Genomic DNA, 23,701 nt, shown 5'->3' with positions numbered 1-23,701 from the left:
GTCTATGGGCCACTCTGCCTCCAATTTGCCAAAAACAAGCTCATGTATTTTTTGAGCAACAGGTGTTTTGCTTCAGGTGACAGAACGCTCAGATGTGAAGAAGGGCAATTGAAATGAATGGGATTTGGCTTGTTGAGCATTTTAGAACTACAAGCTTCAATCAGATAATCGCTCAGGTGTGAACGGGACCTTATGGTCAATGTTATTTGCTGGTTTCAGTAGTTCCAATTACCTTGATTAGATTACCGATTCATTTCCCAGGAAGGGAATTCCCTCTGTTTACAGAGGCTCTGGTTGCCAACTTTATTGTCAATCCCACTCTTCCAGTTAGCAAATGTTCTAGTTCTCTTCTTTACCTACAGGTTTAGCGCAATATCCTGTTTGCAGAGAGGGCCATTTCTCCCCCAAAAAAAGGGCTACATGTCTGCTTTATTATTGTTTTACATGAACCTGATGAAGAGGGATTGTTTGGCTCCTGAAATACATTGGCTGTCTTTTCCCCTGTGACCCAAAAAGACAAAATTTAGGTGCTCCTCAGGAAGAGAAGTAAAGTCCAACTAGACCGCTGTGAGTGCAGCCATGATTAAGCTCCAAGGGGTGAAGCGAAACATGTTAGGGGCATGGTCTGGCTGGAGTCGAGGCTTAGGCTGCCATTCACCTCACTTCATGGTGTGTGGCTTATGAATCTTTTTCTTTGACATTGCTATCCCTTGCCCTGCTTGCTAGAACCAGTTGGACAATAAAGACTTTGGACTCCTAAGAATGTATCATTTGGCACTCTCTTTGACTTATAAAACAGGATTTCTCAATTGTCCTCTCCTGAGGAGCCCATCTTTGTGGTAAACTGTCGATTACAGGCCAATTGGGCCAAGTGATGACTTTGTACACATTTTGATAACCTGCGAAAAAAGTGTCTTGCATCCCTCTATCACTACCTATTGATATATTGTAGTTTATCAGTCTCTAGATGTGGCGGGTGCATTCATTTTCTTTTTAAGACTAAGAGCATTTTCAGTGTCCCGTAGCATCCTCTCCACTAAAACTCAATGATATCCGCTTTCAAAGTTATCTTCTATGAACTACTACTTCTGAGAAGGGGGTGGGGGGGATGATTATATCCCAAAAAGGTTGAGTAGCCTAGAGTGACAACACTACACCTACCTAGGTGAAAAAATGTAAAAAAATAAAAAAAGAAAGCTAATGCCACCACATCTAAGGACTGCTCAGCTCTTCCCCGGGTTAGAGGCTTTTAAACTCTCACTGGAATCTCTACAGGACAGGACAAACAATATATCCATCCAAAAACATTTTAACATGTAAAATGTATAATTCTGCAGAAAGTGAGGTTATACTTATGAATCCTTATCTTGGTTGTCGAGTTCCTCTTAGCACATTAACATGTATGTTATCTTCTTCCGTAAAACAAAACTTCTAAATCTTTAAAAATAGCTTCTGCTTTTTCTTCACTTCGTGTTTTGCTCATGTCCTCATCTTATAAATCAAAATACATTTAGGCAATACACCAGTGACAACACATCCTTTGTAGTCCAGCTATTGCACACTATAAGGAGCGATGAGACTCTTCATCCTGATCAGTCTGTCCTTTCTATAGGTAAGTGCTAAAACTAATTATGAAAGTTAATTATTTGTATCTAATGTGCGGCCGGTCTGGGCACAGGAGGGATTGCATCAACAATACAAAGCTAGGAACTTTGCAATTTCCCATCTTCCTAGGAGGTGTTCTTTTTACATAACGTACATATTTAACCCCCTTCCTGCCACCGCATCCTGGCCCTTTAAGAGCTTCTAAATGCTGGGAGGCAGAGGCCGGTGTTGTGACAGAATGCTATACCCCCTCAGATTGCTATACCTTCGTCACTTCCGCCTGGGTGCGCATGCGCACAAGGCATTCTGGAGGTCCGCCGAGAAGCGTTCTTACAGGGGGCGGAACAGTTCTTACAGGGGGCAGGGCGGGAGGCGGTAGATGCAAATATCATCTAGTCCTTACAAGGGGCGGGGAGGATTAGTAGACATCGAGTTCTTACAGGGGGCGGGGCAGGGAGGATTAGGAGACTTGCGCCGTGTAATACATGTATTGAAAGTAGTTCCTTCGGTACCGCTGTATACTAAATAATAATAAAATAATGAATATTACTTTTAAAAAAAATATATATATATACACACATATTCCTTCGGTACTGCATACTAAATAATAAAATAATAATAATAAAGTAATGAATATTAGCATTAAAAACAATTATATACACACATATATATATATATATATATATATATATATATGAATAAAAAAAACATATATATATATATATATATATATATATATATATATTGAAGATAAATATTAAAAAACAAATATGAAATATCAGAATAAAAAAAAAATTATTACATATATATATATATATATATATATATATATATATATATATATATATATGTATAAGAATAAAAAAAAAACATATATATATATATATATCTATATATATATATATTGAAGATAAATATTAAAAACCAAATATGAAATATCAGAATAAAAAAAAAAAATTATTACATATATATATATATATATATATATATATATATATATATATATATATATATATATGAATAAAAAAAACATATATATATATATATCTATATATATATTGAAGATAAATATTAAAAACCAAATATGAAATATCAGAATAAAAGAAAATTAATTACACACACACATATATATATATATATATATATATATATATATATATATATATATATAATTTTTTTTTCTAATACTTCTAATACTGATATTTCATATTTGGTTTTTAATATTTATCTTTAGTGTGTATGTATATATATATATATATATATATATATATTTATATGTATATATATATATATATATATATATATATATATTTTTTTTTATTCTTCCATTTATATATATGGAGGAGTGGGGGACCCGTCATGTAACTATAGGTGCAGTCACGCTAGGGAAAGTAGAGGGGCCATAGCTCAGGCCCTGAATAAGTCCAGGGTCCCAAATTTGGCAAAGAGATAGGGGAGATCTTCATTTACCACTCTTAAAATGTTGGAGTAGCTAGCCTCAAATTTTTTGGTCAACTTTTTCAGGGGCCTCTTGGCAGGGTCGTCACAAGGGGGGTGCAGGAGGGCATCGAAATCCGTGGCTGCCGAGTGGGTGGGGGGGTCGGCGGGACCGGGCGCACCCGATCGGGGGTGGCCGCGCTGTCCCGCACCCCCCAGGGTGTGGTCGCGGGAGTTGCTGGCGATGTGCGCACCGCCGCCGGGGCGGGAGGCCGTGGTCGCGAGGTCGGGACGCCCTCGGATGACGGCCCGGGAGGAGGAGTGGGGCTGGAGGCCACCGTTCTCCCGCGGGGAGCGCTCCTAGGGCGGACCTGGCCGCGACGAACCTGCCGGCTGTCCGGCGGCGTCTGTCTGGCCGTCTGGAAGCTGATTCGGGTCCTGGCAGACTCACCTGGCCCTCTGCGGTGGAGGTCCAGCGGACCGGAGGCGGGGTGCCTCCGACCACGGGGGCCGCAGGGAACCGTCGCCTGGTCGGCGGGATCGGCGCTCCCGAGGCGGACAGGAGGGAAGCGAGGCGCCCTGGGCGGTGGGCCAACATCTGTCGCTTCGCCGTGGTCGAGGGCTCCGATAAACCACCCTCTCATATATCCGCAGCAGCAATTCCCTCCGACCCCCCTGCCCGACCGGAGTTCCAGGCGCGACCGGCCGAAAACCGGAATTTCGGTCCGCTCCCCTGGAACTCCCTGCCGGCCCCGGCCGGCAAATCCGTCCTCATCCGCCACTTCCGCGGGCCGCCGGCGGAAAATCGCGCAAAGTCCCGGGGGCCAGCTTGGATCGCGTGGCCAGCCTGGTGCGCGGTGCCGTTTCGCGGCCGTAGGGCGGCAGCCCCGGCGGGCCAGCTTGGATCAAGCGGCCAGCATGGCGCAGGGTGCTGTTTCGCGGCCGGAGAACGGCAAAGTCCCACACAGTGCCAGGGTGTCTCTCCGGTCACCCTGGCACGAAGCCGACTTCTCCCCACTGACGCCAAGAGCCATGGCCAGCAGGGTGAGCAGCTCCAGGCTCTCCCCGCCGGTCACCCTGACACGGAAGCCGTTTTTTCCCCTTTGACTTTTTCAACTTTTTGGCCCCCGGGGGGGTACAGCCGGAGGTGGCCTTGACGTGCCCCCTTAAGGGGGACTTCCAGAAAATTTATTTTCGGGACCCCTTGTGTCCAGGGACCCCAAACTTGCACCAGACCCAGAGGGGGTCCTGAACCCCCGGCCCACCGAGTTTCGCGTCCCTGCCGCCTACGGTTCCAGAGACATCGACTGGTAAAAACCGCAAGTTCGATCCGCCTAGGCCGCGGCTAAATCGCGGCGCGCCGCTTGCGGCGTCCCCGGCCGCCGGGGGCTCCCGCGTCCGGGATCGGTTCTCCCCCTCCGCTTCCAGCTGGGAACCCCAAATTTTTCATGGAGGTCGCCCGCCCCCCTGGCGACGTAAAACACAGAGCTCGAACCTCCGGTCGCCCCGGGGTCCGGAGTTACGGCGGGTGTCCCAAAACCTTTGAACATCCGGACTTTGGACTTATTCTTGGACCCAGAGAGACAGGGCCAGCGGGTGCCTCGACGCACAGGCCGGACTGGGAATAAAATTCAGCCCTGGAAAAAATTTCATACCAGCCCCATAGCATTATTATACCGGCCCAACAGCATAACGCCATTATTTTCTTGTTCATAAAAGGGAAAACCATGCATTTTAAAGCAAATTTGAAGAGTGTATTATATACAGATAAGATAGATATGAAAGCATATAGGGCTTTATATATAAAAGAGCAAATTCTAGTTAAAAGTGGTAAAAGTGCGGACATGGTAAAGGAAATGTCAGAGGCTGTGCGGACATGGTACAGGACATCAGGGGCTGTGCGGACATAGTACAGGACATCAGGGCCTGTGCGGACATGGTACAGGAGATGTCAGGGGCTGTGCAGACATGGTACAGGAGATGTCAGAGGATGTGCGGACACGGTACAGGATATGTCAGAGGCTGTGCGGACATGGTACAGGAGATGTCAGGGGCTGTGCGGACATGGTACCATGTCCGCACAGGCCCTGATGTCCTGTATCATGTCAGCACAGGCCCTGATGTCCTGTACCATGTCCGCACAGGCTCTGATGGTCTGTATCATGTCCGCACAGGCCCTGACGTCCTGTACCATGTCCGCACAGGCCCTGATGTCCTGTACCATGTCCGCACAGGCCCTGATGTCCTGTACCATGTCCGCACAGGCCCTGATGTCCTGTACAATGTCCGCACAGGCCCTGATGTCCTGTACCATGTCCGCACAGGCCCTGATGTCCTGTACCATGTCCGCACAGGCCCTGATGTCGTGTATCATGTCCGCACAGGCCCTGATGTCCTGTACCATGTCCGCACAGGCCCTGATGTCGTGTATCATGTCCGCACAGGCCCTGATGTCCTGTACCATGTCCGCACAGGCCCTGATGTCCTGTACCATGTCCGCACTTTTAACACTTTTAACTAGAATTTGCTCTTTTATATATGAAGCCCTATATGCTTTCATATCTATCTTATCTGTATATAATACACTCTTCAAATTTGCTTTAAAATGCATGGTTTTCCCTTTTATGAACAAGAAAATAATGGCGTTATGCTGTTGGGCCGGTATAATAATGCTATGGGGCTGGTATGAAATTTTTTCCAGGGCTGAATTTTATTCCCAGTCCGGCCTGTGCGTCGAGGCACCCGCTGGCTCTATCTCTCTGGGTCCAAGAATAAGTCTAAAGTCCGGATGTTGAAAGGTTTTGGGACACCCGCCGTAACTCCGGACCCCGGGGCGACCGGAGGTTCGAGCTCCGTGTTTTACGTCGCCAGGGGGGCGGGCGACCTCCCTGAAAAATTTGGGGTTCCCAGCTGGAAGCGGAGGGGGAGAACCGACCCTGGACGTGGGAGCCCCCGGCAGCCCGGGACGCCGCGAGCAGCGCGCCGAGATTTAGCCGCGGCGGATCGAACTTGCGTTTTTTACCGGTCGATATCTCCGGAACCATAGGTGGCAGGAACGCGAAACTCGGTGGGCCGGGAGTTCGGGACCCCCTCTGGGTCTGGTGCAAGTTTGGGGTCCCTGGACACAAGGGGTCCTGATATAAATTTTCTGGAAGTCCCCCTTAAGGGGGCACGTCAAGGCCACCTCCGGCCGTACCCCCCGGGGGCCAAAAAGTTGAAAAAGTCAAAGGGGAAAAAAGGCTTCCGTGTCAGGGTGACCGGCAGGGAGAGCCTGGAGCTGCTCGCCCTGCTGGCCGTGGCTCTTGGCGTCAGTGGGGAGAAGTCGGCTTCCTGCCAGGGTGACCGGAGAGACACCCTGGCACTGTGTGGGACTTTGCCGTCCTCCAGCCGCGAAACGGCACCCTGCGCAATGCTGGCCGCTTGATCCAAGCTGGCCCGCCGGGGCTGCCGCCCTCCGGCCACGGAACGGAACCGCGCGCCAGGCTGGCCGCGCGATCCAAGCTGGCCCCCGGGACTTTGCGCGATTTTCCGCCGGCGGCCCGCGGAGGTGGCGGATGAGGACGGATTTGCCGGCCGGGGCCGGCAGGGAGTTCCAGGGGAGCGGACCGAAATTCCGGTTTTCGGCCGGTCGCGCCTGGAACTCCGGTCAGGCAGGGGGGTCGGAGGGAATTGCTGCTGCGGATATATGAGAGGGTGGTTTATCGGAGCCCTCGACCACGGCGAAGCGACAGATGTTGGCCCACCGCCCAGGGCGCCTCGCCCCCCTCCCGTCCGCCTCGGGAGCGCCGGTCCCGCCGACCAGGCGACGGTTCCCTGCGGCCCCCGTGGTCGGAGGCGCCCCGCCTCCGGTCCGCTGGACCTCCACCGCAGAGGGCCAGGTGAGTCTGCCAGGACCCGAATCAGCTTCCAGACGGCCAGACAGATGCCGCCGGACGGCCGGCAGGTTCGTCGCGGCCAGGTCCGCCCTAGGAGCGCTCCCCGCGGGAGAACGGTGGCCTCCAGCCCCACTCCTCCTCCCGGGCCGTCATCCGAGGGCGTCCCGACCTCGCGACCACGGCCTCCCGCCCCCGGCGGCGGTGCGCACATCGCCAGAAACTCCCGCGACCGCACCCTGGGGGGTGCGGGACAGCTCAGCCGCCCCCCGATCGGGTGCGCCCGGTCCCGCCGACCCCCCCACCCACTCGGCAGCCACGGATTTCGATGCCCTCCTGCACCCCCCTTGTGACGACCCTGCCAAGAGGCCCCTGAAAAAGTTGACCAAAAAATTTGAGGCTAGCTACTCCAACATTTTAAGAGTGGTAAATGAAGATCTCCCCTATCTCTTTGCCAAATTTGGGACCCTGGACTTATTCAGGGCCTGAGCTATGGCCCCTCTACTTTCCCTAGCGTGACTGCACCTATAGTTACATGACGGGTCCCCCACTCCTCCATATATATAAATGGAAGAATAAAAAAAAAAAATATATATATATATATATATATATATATATATATATATATACATACACACTAAAGATAAATATTAAAAACCAAATATGAAATATCAGTATTAGAAGTATTAGAAAAAAAAAGTATATATATATATATATATATATATATATATATGTATGTGTGTGTAATTAATTTTTTTTTATTCTGATATTTCATATTTGGTTTTTAATATTTATCTTCAATATATATATAGATATATATGTTTTTTTTTTTTATTCTTATATATATATATATATATATATATATGTAATATTTTTTTTTTTATTCTGATATTTCATATTTGGTTTTTAATATTTATCTTCAAAAAAAAAAATATATATACATATATATATATATATATATATATATATATGTTTTTTTTATTCTTATATATATGTAATTCATTTTTTTTATTCTGATATTTCATATTTGGTTTTTAATATTTATCTTCAATATATATATATATATATATATATATATATATATATATATATATATATATATATATGTTTTTTTTATTCTTATATATATATATATATATATATGTGTATATAATTGTTTTTAATGCTAATATTCATTACTTTATTATTATTATTATTTTATTATTTAGTATGCAGTACCGAAGGAATATGTGTGTATATATATATTTTTTTTTAATAGTAATATTCATTATTTTATTATTATTTAGTATACAGCGGTACCGAAGGAACTACTTTTAATACATGTATTACACGGCGCAAGTCTCCTAATCCTCCCTGCCCCGCCCCCTGTAAGAACTCGATGTCTACTAATCCTCCCCGCCCCTTGTAAGGACTAGATGATATTTGCATCTACCGCCTCCTGCCCCGCCCCCTGTAAGAACTGTTCCGCCCCCTGTAAGAACGCTTCTCGGCGGACCTCCAGAATGCCTTGTGCGCATGCGCACCCAGGCGGAAGTGACGAAGGTATAGCAATCTGAGGGGGTATAGCATTCTGTCACAACACCGGCATTTGGGTAATGTGACCGCTGTGATTGGCTGTCACAACGGTCACATGATTGGAAAGCTCCCAATCGCCAGTATGCATCAGGAGCTTTCCGGTCCAAGTCGGTGATTTTACTGGGAGTGCGCAGGGCGCGTGCTCTCAGCACAGAAAACTGTTTACATCAGGCTGCATATATAAGACCTCTTGGCTGCATATATGTGCCACATCGGTGAAAGAAAAGAAAAAAATAGAAAATAGAAAGAAAAAAAAAAAGGGAATATACAGTATAATTGCTACACAAGCCATGTTGCATTTAAATATTATTAAACATTACTTGGCCCTTATAATCTGCAACACTGTAAGTTCCTGAAAAAAAAAATGAAATGCAATATGGCAAACTGGAGGCCTTCTGTACAATGTTGGTGTACAGAAGGCCCCCAAAAATAAAAAAAAAATTTGTGTGATTTACTGATTTTCTCAGATGTGGGCACTAAGATTTTAGGCACCCCCTGCAATAGGAATTTCAGTTTTAGTGAGATATCTCCCAGTAATTAAATATTTTTGAAGGGATACAAACTAGGGATAGATCAATATGTTTTTTTCGGGGCCGATACCGATATATTGGTCACAATGTATCGGTATCTCCGTTATGGGCCGATATTTTGTACATCCTATGTCAGGGTCTGAGATTAGTCTTCTCCTCCTCCAACCATTAGGTTGTAAATGCTCATGTAAGGGTAAAATGATGTCACATAGCATAATTCCGTTTACAAATGTTATTGGATATGCCACTCACATATGTACAAAAGATTTATAAGCAATTCCACATTAGCAGATCTGGGGGCAGATCGGTATCTCTCACCCACTTGCCGTACGTAATACCCGGGTGATACTGCTCTGTCCGGCACCCACTCGATACCGCTCCATCTCTCACCCACTCCGCCTCTCACCCGCTCCGTCTCCCACCCACTTGCTGTGACACCCGGGTAATACCGTTCAGTCCGGCATACGATCTCGGAGGTCACGTGGTCACAGTGTGACCACGTGACCTCCGAGATCGTATGCCGGACGGAGCGGTATCACCCGGTGTCTCTTACGGCAAGTGGGTGAGAGACGGAGTGGTATCGGGGTGGGTGGGAGATGGAGCGGGTGAGGGATGGAGCGGTATTGAGTAGATGCCAAACGGAGCAGTATCACCCGGGTATCATTTACGGCAAGTGGGTGAGAGATGCAGATCTGCTAATGTGGAATTTCTTATATCTTTTGTACATATGTGAATGGCATATTCAATAACATTTGTAAACGTAATTATGCTATGTGACATCATTTTACCCTTACATGAGCAATATTTGGAATATCGGTTATATCGCCATTCCGGGGCCGATACCGATATAGCGGCAAAAAAAAAAAAGTTAATATTGGCCCTCCGATAATCGTCTTTGCCGATAATCAGTTGATCCCTAATACAAACACCACAAATTTTCCCATCAAAACACTAAAAGTGTACCAGGTGATTATAATAAAAGATTCAGTCTGAAAGGACATGGTAAAACAAACGACAATTTCTACAGAGCAGAAAAAGTTAGGAATACAGAAAATGTATTAGGAATGTTAGGAATGTGCTAAATTTACTAAAAATCCCTGAAAAGAGAAAGGGAAATTATAAAGGAATCAGTCACTGAAGAAGAGTGAAGCCCATAGAGATTACTTAATTTTGTAGAGTATTGTAAATAAAATTGGATTGGGTTATTTTAGCTTGCTCATGATCTTATTCTATGGAGTCTTTGAACTTCTTGTAGACAGTTCCAAATTAGGGAGTTTTTTGGTTTAGATAAACTCTAATGTTAGGTTAATGTTAAGTTGAAGCAGTGGGTTTAGATAAAGTTTAGGACTTTTCAGACCTGGACTGAACTGTGGTGCATTCACTTGCATTAGGGCAGTCCACCCATTTAAAGGGGCTGCTAATGCATCTAAACAGATCACAAATTGGACAATCACTGTTTAAAGTGGTTGTAAAGTCAGAAGGTTTTTTATCTTAATGCATTCTATGCATACAAATTTTGGGTTGGCTTTGTCCACTTATGTCCCTTATATCTGGATACCTGCTATATGACTGTTCATATTTAACCCTATTCCAAGCCTTTACATTCCTGGGGCTAACTTTTTGGAATATGGTTTTTAACTCAAGGGACAGCACCTTAGTCCATTTTGATCTTGGCGAATGGGTTATAGGTTTGAGGGTTTGTCAGTAGTTGACACCCTCTTCTCTTTGGGAATTTTAGGCATGATACCTTTTTGTTTATGTTCCTGATCTGTACTATTTTTACCATTACATTAAAGGTGTGTTTTTACCGCATTTTCTCAGTCTGATTCATGGTTCCAGACACTATTGAACCTTGGACTACACTCACCGGCCACTTTATAAACCACTATATTAACTGACCATGATGGATACAGCACATTCATCCAGTTCTGGGAGGCCGTCTTATGATGACTTCTTATGATCATGCCCGCTGCTGGTCATGGGCAGCGTGCTCTGTGTTTCAAATGTCCCCTGGATACTGCCGAGCGCAGATTGAGGTAAAGAGCCAATCAGCAGCTGATCACGATGACTTATTTATTGGTTTATTTAGCAAAAAATAAAAAACCCAGTGGTGATTATATACCACCATAAGAATGCTCTATTTGTGTGAAAGAAAATTATACTAATTTCTTATGGGTACAGTGTTGCATGACTGCGCAATGTTCATTTAAAGTGCGACAGCGCTGAAAGCTGAAAATTGTCCTGGGCAGGAAGAGGGTGAAATCGGAATCTCTACAGGACAGAACAAACAAATCCAAGAACATAACACATGAAAAGTATATTTCTGCAGCAAGTGAGTTTATACTTATGAATCTTTTTCTTTAGTTTATCGAGCTCCTCATAGCACACTTACATGTATCTTATCTTCTTCCATAAAACAAAACTGCTAAATCTTTAAAATAACTTCTGCTTTTTCTTCACTTCTTTTTTCGCTCGAATTCTATTTCTATAAATCAAAATACATTTAGGCAATACACCAGTGACAACACATCCTTTGCTGTCCAGCTATTGCACACTGTAAGGAGCAATGAGACTCTTCATCCTGATCAGTCTGTCCTTTCTAGGTAAGTGTTAAAACTAAAGCCTCGTACACACGCAACGATTGTTGGCCGTGAATTTTCGGCCAACGTCCGGTCGGCCGATTGTCGGCTTGTTAGTATGATGCTTCCGACAACCAACTGCGACTGGTGTGCATGCTATAAAATTTTTGTTGGCCGTCAACAGAACGGCCAATTGTTCGTCAGTCAGTACAGATTTCGGCAGACAAAAATCAGATGAGCAAGACTGGGCATGCTCAGAGAAGAAAAAACACACGGAAAGTAAACCAGCACATGACATCACTTCTGAAGTTGGTTGTTGTTGGCCGAAAAAATTTGTGTGCAGTCTAGAGCACATTTCAACCAACACAACAACACTGGACAAAAGACGGCCGATCGGTCGGCCAACAATCGTTGCGTGTGTACGAGGCTTAATTATCAAAGTTATTATTTGTTTTTATTTTGTGGCCGGTCCGGGCACAGGAGGGATTGCATCAACAATACGAAGCTAAGAACAAACTTCTCAATTTCTCATCTTCATAGAAGTGTGTTTTTTATACATAACATACATATTTAACTGCTTCCTGCCATCGCCTCCTGGCCCTTTAAGAGCTTCTAAATGCTGGGAGGCCTAGGCGGGCATTTGGGTAATGTACCCGCTGTGATTAGCTGTCATAGCGGTCACATTAATGGAAAGCTCCCAATCACAAGTATGCATTGGGAGCTTTCCAGTCCCGGCTGGTGAGTGTGCCGGGAGTGCACAGGGTGCATGCTCTCAGCACAGAAAACTGTTTACATCAGGCTGCATGTACCTCTTGGCATATATGTTCCACATCGGTGGGAAGTGGTTACTTTTGCAAAAAGAAAAAATAGAAAATAGAAACATTTTTTTTTTTTAAATAGGGCATATATAATTGCTACACAGGTCATGTTGTAAATAAATATTATTAAAAAATTCTTCTCCCTTATAATCTGCAACACTGTAAACTCCTAAAAAAAAAATGAAATGAAATATGGCAACCTGGAGACCTTCTGTACAATGTTGCCCCCCAAAGCACCTTGTCCCCATGTTAAAGGCGAAAAGCACCTCTTCCCGACAACCCTGGGCTGTGGTTGTGGGGGTCTACAGGTGGGGGGGGGGCTATGGGAATTTGGAAGCACCATATAACAAGGGGCCCCCAGATCCCACCCAACCCATGTGAATGGGTATCGAGTACATCATACCCCTACCCATTCACCCAAAAAGTGTAAAAAAATGAAAAACCACAGAACACAGTTTTTGACAAGAAGAAAAAAAACATAGTGTCCCTCGATGTAAATCCATCGTCAATCACGACGCCCGCCGACTCGAAAAATAGAAAAAAATTCAAAAACGCTTCTGCCTCTTCTGAGGCTACCCACTGTATGCCGTTATTTAGCTTTGACAGCTCTTTTATAGGCAAGAGGTGCGGTCACCCGGTTATGTTGCCCGGTGACACCACCCCTTCTGACATCACATGTATGTTAAAGGGGGCTTCCAGATTCCGATAAGCCCCCCACCCGCAGACCTCCACAACCACAGCCCAGGGTTGTCGGGAAGAGGTCCTTGTCCCCATCAACATGGGGACAAGGTTCTTTGGGGGGCTCCCCATGTTGAGGGCAAGTGGCCTGGTATGGTTCAGGAGGGGGGGCGCTCTCTCGTCCCCCCCATCCTGGTTTGCCAAGCTGCATGCTCGGATAAGGATCTGGTATAGATTTCAGGGGGAAACCACCCTGTTTTTTTTTTTACATTTTGACGTGGGCCTTCCCTTAAAATAAATACCAGACCCAAAGGGCCTGGTATGGACTAGAGGCGGTCAACCCTACGCCATTTTTTTCATGTTTTTTTATCTGTATTGCCGGGAGCAAGTTATTAATTTGTTTTAAGCATCATTAAAATCACTGCTCCTGTGAAAAAACAATAGTTTTCAAAAAAAATCTTTTTGCATTGATACATGTCCCCCAGGGCAGTACCCGGGTCCCCATACACTTTTTTATGGCAATAACTTGCATATAAGCCTTTAAAATGAGGACTTTTGATTTTTCACGTTCGTGTCCCCTAGACTTTAATAGAGTTTGCATGTTCGTTAGAACTTTTTCCCTGTTCGAGATGTTAACTAAACCCCTGTTTTGACGCAAACTGTTAGACAGGTTAATTTGTTTGGTAAGCAGGCTGGCAGATTGAACTGGGAATTTTACCTTTGTTTGTTTCATGTGTGGAGCCCTTCCATGTGTTCTTTGCTATGAAGGCCAGTAATAGGTGGGGGCAGTGGCCATTTTGTTTGTTGTTAATGTGTACTGGTGAGTGGACATACTGGATGCCTTTGCTGTAATACCATCAGCTGGGCATCCATTATGCCCCCAATTACCTTTCAGAGTAGGGATGGGCCACCTCCAGGCTCACCTGCCCCATATCTATCCATTCGCTTGCATGTGCTTCCACTGTGAAGGCTCTTATAAATTAATTAGAGTAGGACTGCAGGTAATACAGGGAGCCGTGGAGTGGCCCTGCAGCTTTCACATGCATTTGCAAATGTGTGTTAACTAAACCCCTGTTTTGACGCAAACTGTTAGACAGGTTAATTTGGTTGGTAAGCAGACTGGCTGGCAGATTGAACTGAGAATTTTACCTTTGTTTGTTTCATGTGTGGAGCCCTTCCATGTGTTCTTTGCTATGAAGGCCAGTAATAGGTAGGGGCAGTGGCCATTTTGTTTGTTGCTGGTGTGAACCAACCCAGGGGGTGTCTGGCCCATCACTACTTAACACACTATCCACTAACTACCTGCCTAATATCTATAGTTACACACTATATACAGCTGCATTGTAAGCAGCAGCCTTATGTAGTGTGGGGCTTGGACTTAGCACCTGAGCCATGATTGGCTAAAGGCACCCGACTCAAACATAGAGCCCATCCCTACCCGGTATATACAATATTGCTATTAATAACTATTTATAGAGATATGGAGAGGAGATAACTGCAGATGAATGTATCAGCAAAGTCTAGTTGCAGGGGCCCCCGAGGATGATCGCTCTGTCATTCTCCTAAACGATCGTGGGTGGCCGGCGGCCCTTTTACAAAATCACATACAGGTATGTGATTTCGCGCTTAAGGGCCGCCCTGCCGCAGTAAATGTATGTGGGGCGGTCCTTAAGTGGTTAAAATAGACCTAAAGAAAAAAATACTACCTGTACCTCGAGCCACACCAGAGAGGCAGCGGGAGATTAGGGAAGTTAACGAGTGGCTGAGGAGCTGGTGTAGTAAGGAGGGTTTCGGGAGAACTGGGCCGACTTCTCAGTCGGTCACCGGCTCTTTGGTAGGGACGGATTGCATCTAAATGGGGTGGGTGCAGCCGTACTGGGTGAGAGGATGGCCAAAAAGTTAGAGGGGCTTTTAAACTAGGGAATGGGGGGGAGGGTACAGATGTAGAATTAGCCAGTGGAAAGCAAGTTTCAGAGGGCAGAAATGGGGGCATTAGCGGTAGGGTGTTCGGAGCTCCTAAACCCAGGGTGGGTACCGGGAAAAATCAAGAGAGCAGCCTAAAAACATCAAATGAGGATAAATGTAACCGATCAAAATTACGAGGCTTGTATACCTATGCCAGAAGCCTGGCCAACAAGATGGGAGAGCTGGAGCTGCTGATGTTTGAGGAGGACTTAGATTTTGTGGGGATAACTGAGACTTGGTTTGACAGCTCTCATGACTGGATGGGGACCATTCAGGGGTATTCCCTTTATCACAGAGATAGAGAAGGTAAAAAAGGGGGAGGGGTATGTTTGTATATTAAGAACAGTATACAGGTAAATATGAGGGATGATATTAATAATGGAGCTATGGACGAGGCAGAATCCCTATGGGTAGAGCTTCAAAGGAAAGGCACGGTGGGGAAGGTAATATTGGGCATATGCTATAGGCCCCCCAACCAGAGAGAGGAGGGTGAGGCGGACCTCATGTTACAGATAGGATTGGCAGCAAGGATGGGAAATGTCATTATAATGGGGGACTTTAATTATCCTGATATAGACTGGGCAGAAGGAACCGCGCATTCAGCCAAGGCTCGGCAGTTCCTAAATGTTTTGCAGGACAATTTCATGGGTCAGATGGTGAATGAACCGACAAGAAACAATGCGGTACTTGACCTACTGATTACCAACAATACAGACCTGCTCACGGATATAGAAATACAGGACAACTTAGGGAACAGTGACCATAGGTCAATTGGTTTCAGTATTAATTACAGTAATAGGAAACACAAGGGTAATATAAGGACACTGAATTTCAAAAGAGCCAATTTCCCTAAACTGCGCTCGCTGCTAGAAAATATCAAATGGGATAGAACCCTGGGAACAAAGAACACGGAGGAAAAATGGGAGTGCTTCAAGAGCATGCTTAACAAGGGGGTGGGCCAGTGCATTCCACAGGGAAATAAATTTAAAAGAGCAAAACTAAACCCTGGGTGGCTAAACTCCAACATAAAAATGTATATTAGAGCTAAAGAAAAGGCCTTCAAAAAATACAAGACTGAGGGGTCATTGGCAGCATTTAAGCACTAGAAAGAGTGTAATAAGAAATGTAAAGACGAAATCAGGGCGGCTAAAATAGAACACGAGAGACATATAGCGGAGGAGAGTAAAAAGAACCCCAAGAAGTTCTTTAAGTATATAAACAGTAGGAAAGCGAGGCCAGAAAACATTGGCCCCATAAAAGATGATAAAGGAAAAATGGCCACAGAGGACAGAGAAAAGGCGGAAGTGTTAAATAATTTCTTTTCTTCAGTCTTCACAAAGGAATCGGGGGGCTACACGAACCCAGCTTGTAAGGCTGAACTAAATAATACACCTCAGGAAGTGCCGCCATGGGTAACAGAGGATAGACTTAGAGCTAAACTAGAGAAACTTAACATAAATAAATCCCCGGAACCGGATGGCTTGCACCCAAGGGTTCTTAATGAGCTCAGCCAGGTGATTGCCAGACCATTATTCTTGATCTTTAAGGATAGTTTACAGACGGGTATGGTGCCAGCTGATTGGAAAAAAGCCAACGTGGTACCAATATTTAAAAAGGGGCCGAGATATATACCGAGTAACTATAGGCCGGTCAGCTTAACATCAGTAGTCTGCAAAATTTTGGAGGGGATGATAAGGGACCACATACAAGACTTTAGTAATGAAAACGGTATTATAAGTAGTAATCAGCATGGATTCATGAAAAATCGTTCGTGCCAAACCAATCTATTAACCTTCTACGATGAAGTGAGCTGCCACTTAGATAAAGGTAAGCCTGTGGATGTGGTGTATCTGGACTTTGCAAAGGCCTTTGACACCGTTCCCCACAAACGCTTACTGTACAAACTAAGGAAGGTAGGTATAGACCATAAGGTGAGTACCTGGATAGAGAACTGGCTCCAGGGGAGAGTACAGAGGGTGGTGATTAATGGGGAGTACTCGGATTGGGCGGGTGTGGAAAGTGGGGTCCCCCAGGGTTCTGTCCTGGGACCAATCCTGTTTAATTTATTCATAAATGATCTCGAGGAGGGGATATCTAGTACAATCTCAGTATTTGCAGATGATACTAAATTAGGCTTGCCAATATCTTCTATGCAGGATGTGGAAACCTTGCAAGAGGACCTGAACAAAATAACGGGGTGGGCAACTACATGGCAGATGAGATTTAATGTTGAAAAATGTAAAGTAATGCACTTGGGGGCCAGAAACCAGAAAGCAAGCTACTCACTAGGGGGGGAACCTCTGGGTGAGTCTAAGATGGAAAAGGACTTGGGGGTACTGGTAGACAACAGGCTTGGCAGTGGCATGCAATGCCAAGCCGCCGCAAGAAAAGCCAACAGAATACTGGGTTGTATAAAAAAGGGGATTCACTCCAGAAATAAAGAGATTATTCTTCCACTCTACAAGACTCTGGTCCGGCCACATCTGGAGTATGCTGTCCAGTTCTGGGCACCGATCCTCAGGAAGGATGTGCTGGAACTGGAGAAAGTCCAGAGAAGGGCAACAAAAATAATTAGGGGAATGGAGGACATCAGCTATGAGGAAAGACTACAAGCACTGAACCTATTCTCTCTGGAGAAGAGACGATTGAGGGGGGATATGATATCAATGTACAAATACTGTACTGGCGACCCTAGCATAAGGAACAAACTATTCAGAGAAAGGAGATACAATAAGACACGTGGCCACTCACTAAAACTTGAGGAAAGGCGGTTTAACCTTAAAGTGCGTAAGGGGTTCTTCACTGTAAGAGCGGTAAGGATGTGGAATTCTCTTCACAAGCAGTCGTATCAGCAGGGAGCATTGATAGTTTCAAAAAACTATTAGATGGACACCTTAAAGACCACAACATACAGGGGTATACGATGTACGGTTAAAAGCAAACACACACACACATCATAGGTTGAACTGGATGGACTGATGTCTTTTTTCAACCTCACTAACTATGTAACTATGTAACAAAATACAATCTCATATATAAAAAATTATTCAAAATAATCTTAGTATTCCTACTGCAGAGAAAGAAAACACCAATTGGTGATCAATTGCCATTCTTGCTTAAGTGATAAGATAGTGACAATTATTGATAAAAAATAGGTAAATTAGCAACTGAGAGAACATGTTAAAGGGCCAGTTGTTAAAATATTGTGTATTTCTAATTTCTCATTGAGGCCATTGGGTGATAGGATCCAAACATATAAATCCAAAAGGTTTCCCTCTTGCAAAGGAGGGAAAACCTTTCATTATCAGTGAGAGAACCCTGAGGAATAGTGTCAATTGCCATCACCTCAAGGCAAATAATGTCCTAAATTGTGAATCAGATGGAAATGATGGGGGGACACTGTGTTCATCGCAGCCTTTTTTGAATGTATTTGCGGTGCTTCCCTACTCATTTACGTAAGGTGAGTATTATATGTCCTACATACAGTAGTTTGCACGGGCACTGCAGAACGTAACTAACAAATTCTGTTGAGCAGGTTATAAATTGTTTTATCTGAAAGGCATTCCCTTATTGTTGTCCAAGATATTTGAACACCCATGTGTTATAATTTGGCATGTCAAGCATCCTTTTTATTACATTAAAAGATGCCTGTCGTATCATCAAAATAGGATTTGATGTCAAATATTGGCTTCCTCTCTGGAGCTTTCTATTTACTAGGAGCTAAGATATTTTTTATTGTACGCACTTTTCTGAAAGTAATCTGAGGAGCTGGTGGTAGGACAGAGGCTAGTCGCTGATCTTGCTGTAGGTCCTTTCTTTGCTTCTGAGTCTGAATAATTTTAGAAATGGACCTGTATTTGCAGTGGCGTAGCGTGGGGGGTGCAGGGGGGGGCGGGCCGCAATGGGCGCAACATCTGGGGGGGGCGCATCCGCAGTGTCACTCTGTCTGTCTGACTCTGACATACACAGTTCACACACTGTCTGCGGCTGCCTCCATCTTTAGGCTGGGAGATGTCCAGCGCGGCCGCCCTATGGCTGAAAATGGCGGGTCGGGGCTGGACTGTGCCTCACCTGTCCATTGGTGTAGAGTGGGGTGGCGTTGCAAGCCAAGCCCCGCCTATGCCGCCTCTCCTCACTGCTCAGTCAGTTTAGCAGCAAGTGAGTCAGCAGCCTGGCGCTGTCACGGAGTGGGTTTTTTTTTTTTAATCACCTGATTAGAGCCAGAGGCTCTAGTAGGCTTCAAAAAAGGGTGGACCCGGGGCGCAGAGCAGTGCGCCCAAAGCCCACCCAGCATTGAAAGGGGGCACGCTGGTCATTCTGCATTGAAAGGGGGCACGCTGGTCATTCTGCATTGAAAGGGGGCACGCTGGTGTCTCTGCATTGAAAGGGGGCACGCTGGTGTCTCTGCATTGAAAGGGGGCACGCTGGTGTCTCTGCATTGAAAGGGGGCACGCTGGTCATTCAGATTGAAAGGGGGCACGCTGGTCATTCAAACTTGTATTTAGATGCATTTTACTTTAATTACATCAGTATTTTCATAACAAACAATACATGTGCTTAGGGGGTAAAGGTTTCTTTAACTAATCTAGTGGAAGAGACTCGAGTGCTAAAATCCCGCGGGTTAGGGGGCGCAAATTACTTGCCTTGCCCCGGGTGCTGACAACCCACGTTACGCCACTGTGTATTTGTCATTGTAGGTCATGGTAAACATCAAAGTATTTTGTATCATTCTCCATTTTAGTGTTTTTTTCTTATTTTCTTGTTGGGGGATTTATATGTGTATTAAAAGCCTCCTGTATTAGACCCAAAGGATTCTTCAGATTTTTTTTACATAATTGCTTCTTGTCTTGTGTAGTATAGTCTTCCCTTCTTGAACAGTTCCTTCTTAACTTACTGAATTGTTCACTAGGAATATTCTTTTTTCATGCTGGGTGATAACAGCTAGTGATGTCGCGAACATAAAATTCGCTGTTCGCGAACGCGAACATCGGCGAATGTTCGCGAACCGGCGAACATTGCGAACCGCCATAGACTTTAATAGGCAGGCGAATTTTAAAACCCACAGGGACTCTTTCTGGCCACAATAGTAATGGAAAAGTTGTTTCAAGGGGACAAACACCTGGACTGTGGCATGCCGGAGAGGGATCACACAAAAAAAAGTTCTTAAAAATTTTAATTTTTTGATAGAGAGCCAATTATTGGAAAAATTTTAAAAAAATAAAAATAAAAAATTTCTTTGGATTTAGCATCTGGGGGGTCTAAAAAGTGTACCTGTGAAGTTTCAGCTCTGTAGCATGTCCGGAACCAGAAAAAATTACGAATTAGGGTTAGGGCTAGGGTTAGGGCTAGGGTTAGGGTTAGGGCTAGGGTTAGGGTTGGGGTTAGGGTTAGGGTTAGGGTTAGGGCTAGGGTTAGGGTTAGGGTTAGGGTTATTTTTATGGCTAGGCTTACAGGGTTAGGGTTAAGGTTAGAGGGTTAGGGTTATGGTTAGAGGGTTAGGGTTAGGTTTAGTGTTAGGGGCTAGGGTTAGGGTTACGATGAGATACTTAGGGTTAGAGTTAGTAGCCCTACCCCTACCCCTCTAACTCTAACCCTAAGCACTAAAAATAACCCTAACCTTAGCCTTGACCCTAACCCTAGCCCTAACCCTAACCCTAACCCTAGCCCTAACCCTGATTCTATTTTTTTTCTGGTTCTGGACATGCTACAGAGCTGAAACTTCACAGGTACACTTTTTAGACCCCCCAGACAATAAATCCAAAGAAATTTTTTTTTTTTAAGTTTTTTTTTTTTTAAGTTTTCCAATAATTGGCTCTCTATCAAAAATGACAATTTTTAAGAACTTTTTTTGTGTGATTTAGTGTCTAGGGGGTCTAAAAAGTGTACCTGTGAAGTTTCAGCTCTGTAGCATGTCCAGAACCAGAAAAAAATATCATTTTTCAGTAGAGCAGGGATGGTGGGAACCCCTTTTACACCTATATGATCTTTTTTTCCTGGTTCTGGACATGCTACATATATATATATATTAAAAAAATACACAAATACCAGCCCTCAAAAGGGCCTTTGGGGACAATATATATAAATATATATATATATATCAGAGAACAAAAAAAATTACACAAATACCAGCCCTCAAAAGGGCTTTTGGGGACAATATATATATATATATATATATATATATATATATATATATATTGTGACAGGTCAAGACTCTGTCACGGTGAAAGTGGATGTTTAAAGGACACAGATTGTGCACATTGGCTCGGTGCAATACTACAGCGCATAGATGTGCAGTGGAGAAGACTGCTGTTGCAGCGTTCTCCAGGTTTTGGTTTACCTGAAAGGGGCTCTGTAGTTTGGAGATTTCAAAGTGTCTTGGGTGGGATGGAATCTCCAACTCTGTGTCCATGTTTTATTAATGACCAGCAGGGTGTGTGCTCAGAGTCAGGTGCACACAGCCCTTATAATCAAGGTCTGGGAAGACATCAGGGCTCCCAGTTGGAGACTGTGTCAGCCAGCAGACAGGAGGTCTGTTCGTGGGGAGTCAGGAGGACTCCGATACTCTCCGGGAGTCAGTGGCTGCAGGTGGCAGCCGGAGCACATGTGTGTGTGTGTGTGCGTGCGTGAGATAGGAGACGGCCTGAGGACCAAGGCCACAGTGAAGCGGTTAGCTTCGAGGAGTCCATGGTCTGGGGACCAGCATAAAGTGCTGAGGAAGACTGCACGAGAGCGAGAGAGCCAGGTGGGCTAGTATTTTGTTTTGTACTTACTGGCGAAGAACCCCTGCATGGGAAACTGTTATGGACTTTCCTTATTGTTTACGTTTGCCTTTTAATAAAAATGGGCTGCCATGCCCTTAAAATGTTTACCTGACTGCAGTGAATCACTGGAGAAATGCATCTATCGCTGAGCTAATTGTCCCCCATATCACAATATATATATCACAGAACAAAAAAAATTACACAAATACCAGCCCTCAAAAGGGCTTTTGGGGACAATAGATATATATATAAATATATCCAAAAAAAAAACTCAAATACCAGCCCTAGGAGGGGCTTTTTGGGGTGCTGTCCTTACAGCAGGAGTGTACCAAGAACACTGACTAACAAGACCGGGAACACTGACTAACAACTGTCCCCAGCTATAACAGCAGCAGCAGCACCAGCACTTTTCCTGCTCTCAGTAACACAGAAATGATCTAAGATGGATGCTGCCCTTGCTTATTTATAGGAGGTGGGAGGGTGTGGGAGGGAGGTATGCTGATTGGCCTGGAATGTGTCTGCTGACTGTGATGTTCAGGGTCAAAGTTTGCCTCAATGATGATGTATAGGAGGCGGACCGAACATCGCATATGTTCGCCAGCAGCGGCGAACGCGAACGTTCGAAGTTCGCCGGGAACCGTTCGGTACATCTCTAATAACAGCTTGAAAAGTGGAGCAATGAATTACCACTCGTGGGCTTAGTATGATTGTTGTTAAGTATGATATGATGATCATGAGACAAGACCTAATCCAAAAAAAAAAAAAAACAGCTCCCTGGGGTGTGGCACTGGACATTAGGACAATCTATGCACTGTGCGTCTAAAGCCCCGTACACACGCATCGATTATTGGCCGGGAATTGTCGGCCAACGTCCGATCGGCCAATTTTCGGCTTATTAGTATGATGCTTCCAACAACCGACAAAAAAATCTGGTGTGCATGCTATAAAATTTTTGTTGGCCGTCAACACAACGGCCGATTTTCCGTCAGTCAGTACAGATTTCGGCAGACAAAAATCTGATGAGCAAGTCTGGGCATGCTCAGAGAAGAAAAAACACACGGAAAGTAAACCAGCACATGACATCACTTCTGAAGTAGATTTTTGTTGGCTGAGAAAATTTGTGTGCAGTCTAGGCACATTCCAACCAACAAAACACCACTCTGGACAAAAGTCGGACGATCGGTCGGCCGATAACCGTTGCGTGTGTACGAGGCATTAATCTCTAGTAGTCTATAGCTATCAAGTGGTCATCAGTCTGGCTCTAACCTATGCTGGTTATTGAACCTTGGATTACACCCACCAGCCGCTTTATTAGGTACACCTGTTCAATTGCTTTTGTAACACAAACTGCTAATCAGCCAATCACATGGCAGCAACTCAATGCATTTAGGCATCTAGACGTGGTGAAGACAACTTGCTGAAGTTCAAACCAAGCATCAGAATGGGGAAGAAAGGGGATTTAAAGAGGTTGTAAACCCATACAATTTTTTTTTATTTTTTTTGCAACCTGAATGATAAACACATAATGAGCTAGTATGCACCGCATACTAGCTCATTATGAAATACTTACCTTAGAACGAGCCCCCGCCGTGCCGCCCGCTTGCCTGTTTGACGGGCGACTTGTCCAGTCGCCCGTCTTCTGTGATCGCGGCATCCGGCCATCTGATTGGCCGGAGCCGTGGTGACGTCACTCCCGCGCACGCGGGAGCTGACGGTCACAGCACGGGGCTCTGAAGGAACGGCACTAGCAGCCGTTCCTTCAGAGCGCATGCGCCAGTGACGTCACTGGCTGCATGTAAGGTAAATATCTCCTAAACGGTACATGTTTAGGAGATAGTTACAGTACCTATAGGTAAGCCTTATCATAGGATCACCTATAGG

At 44.9% G+C, this 23,701-nt stretch overlaps 1 protein-coding gene across 4 annotated transcripts in view; it reads left to right on the top strand.

The window, feature by feature from the left end:
* The window catches only part of LOC309551918 (uncharacterized protein), an 800,893-nt gene that overhangs the window by 165,289 nt on the left and 611,903 nt on the right, over window positions 1-23,701 (top strand). Inside the window, exon 1 of one of the 4 annotated variants that reach the window (XM_082252635.1) lies at window positions 11,534-11,622. The exons of the other annotated variants lie outside the window; for them this stretch is intronic. Within the exon in view, the coding sequence (XP_082108761.1) occupies window positions 11,586-11,622 (37 nt within the window). The 5' untranslated portion in view covers window positions 11,534-11,585. Of the gene's footprint in view, window positions 1-11,533; window positions 11,623-23,701 lie in introns of those variants that run through there. 4 annotated transcript variants of the gene reach the window in all.

This window comes from Pelophylax lessonae, assembly GCF_965119305.1.
Source record: "Pelophylax lessonae genome assembly, chromosome: 4".
Taxonomy (NCBI): domain Eukaryota; kingdom Metazoa; phylum Chordata; class Amphibia; order Anura; family Ranidae; genus Pelophylax; species Pelophylax lessonae.
The sequence above is the reverse complement of the archived record's forward strand: the minus strand, read 5'-3'. Positions and strand labels throughout refer to the sequence as shown.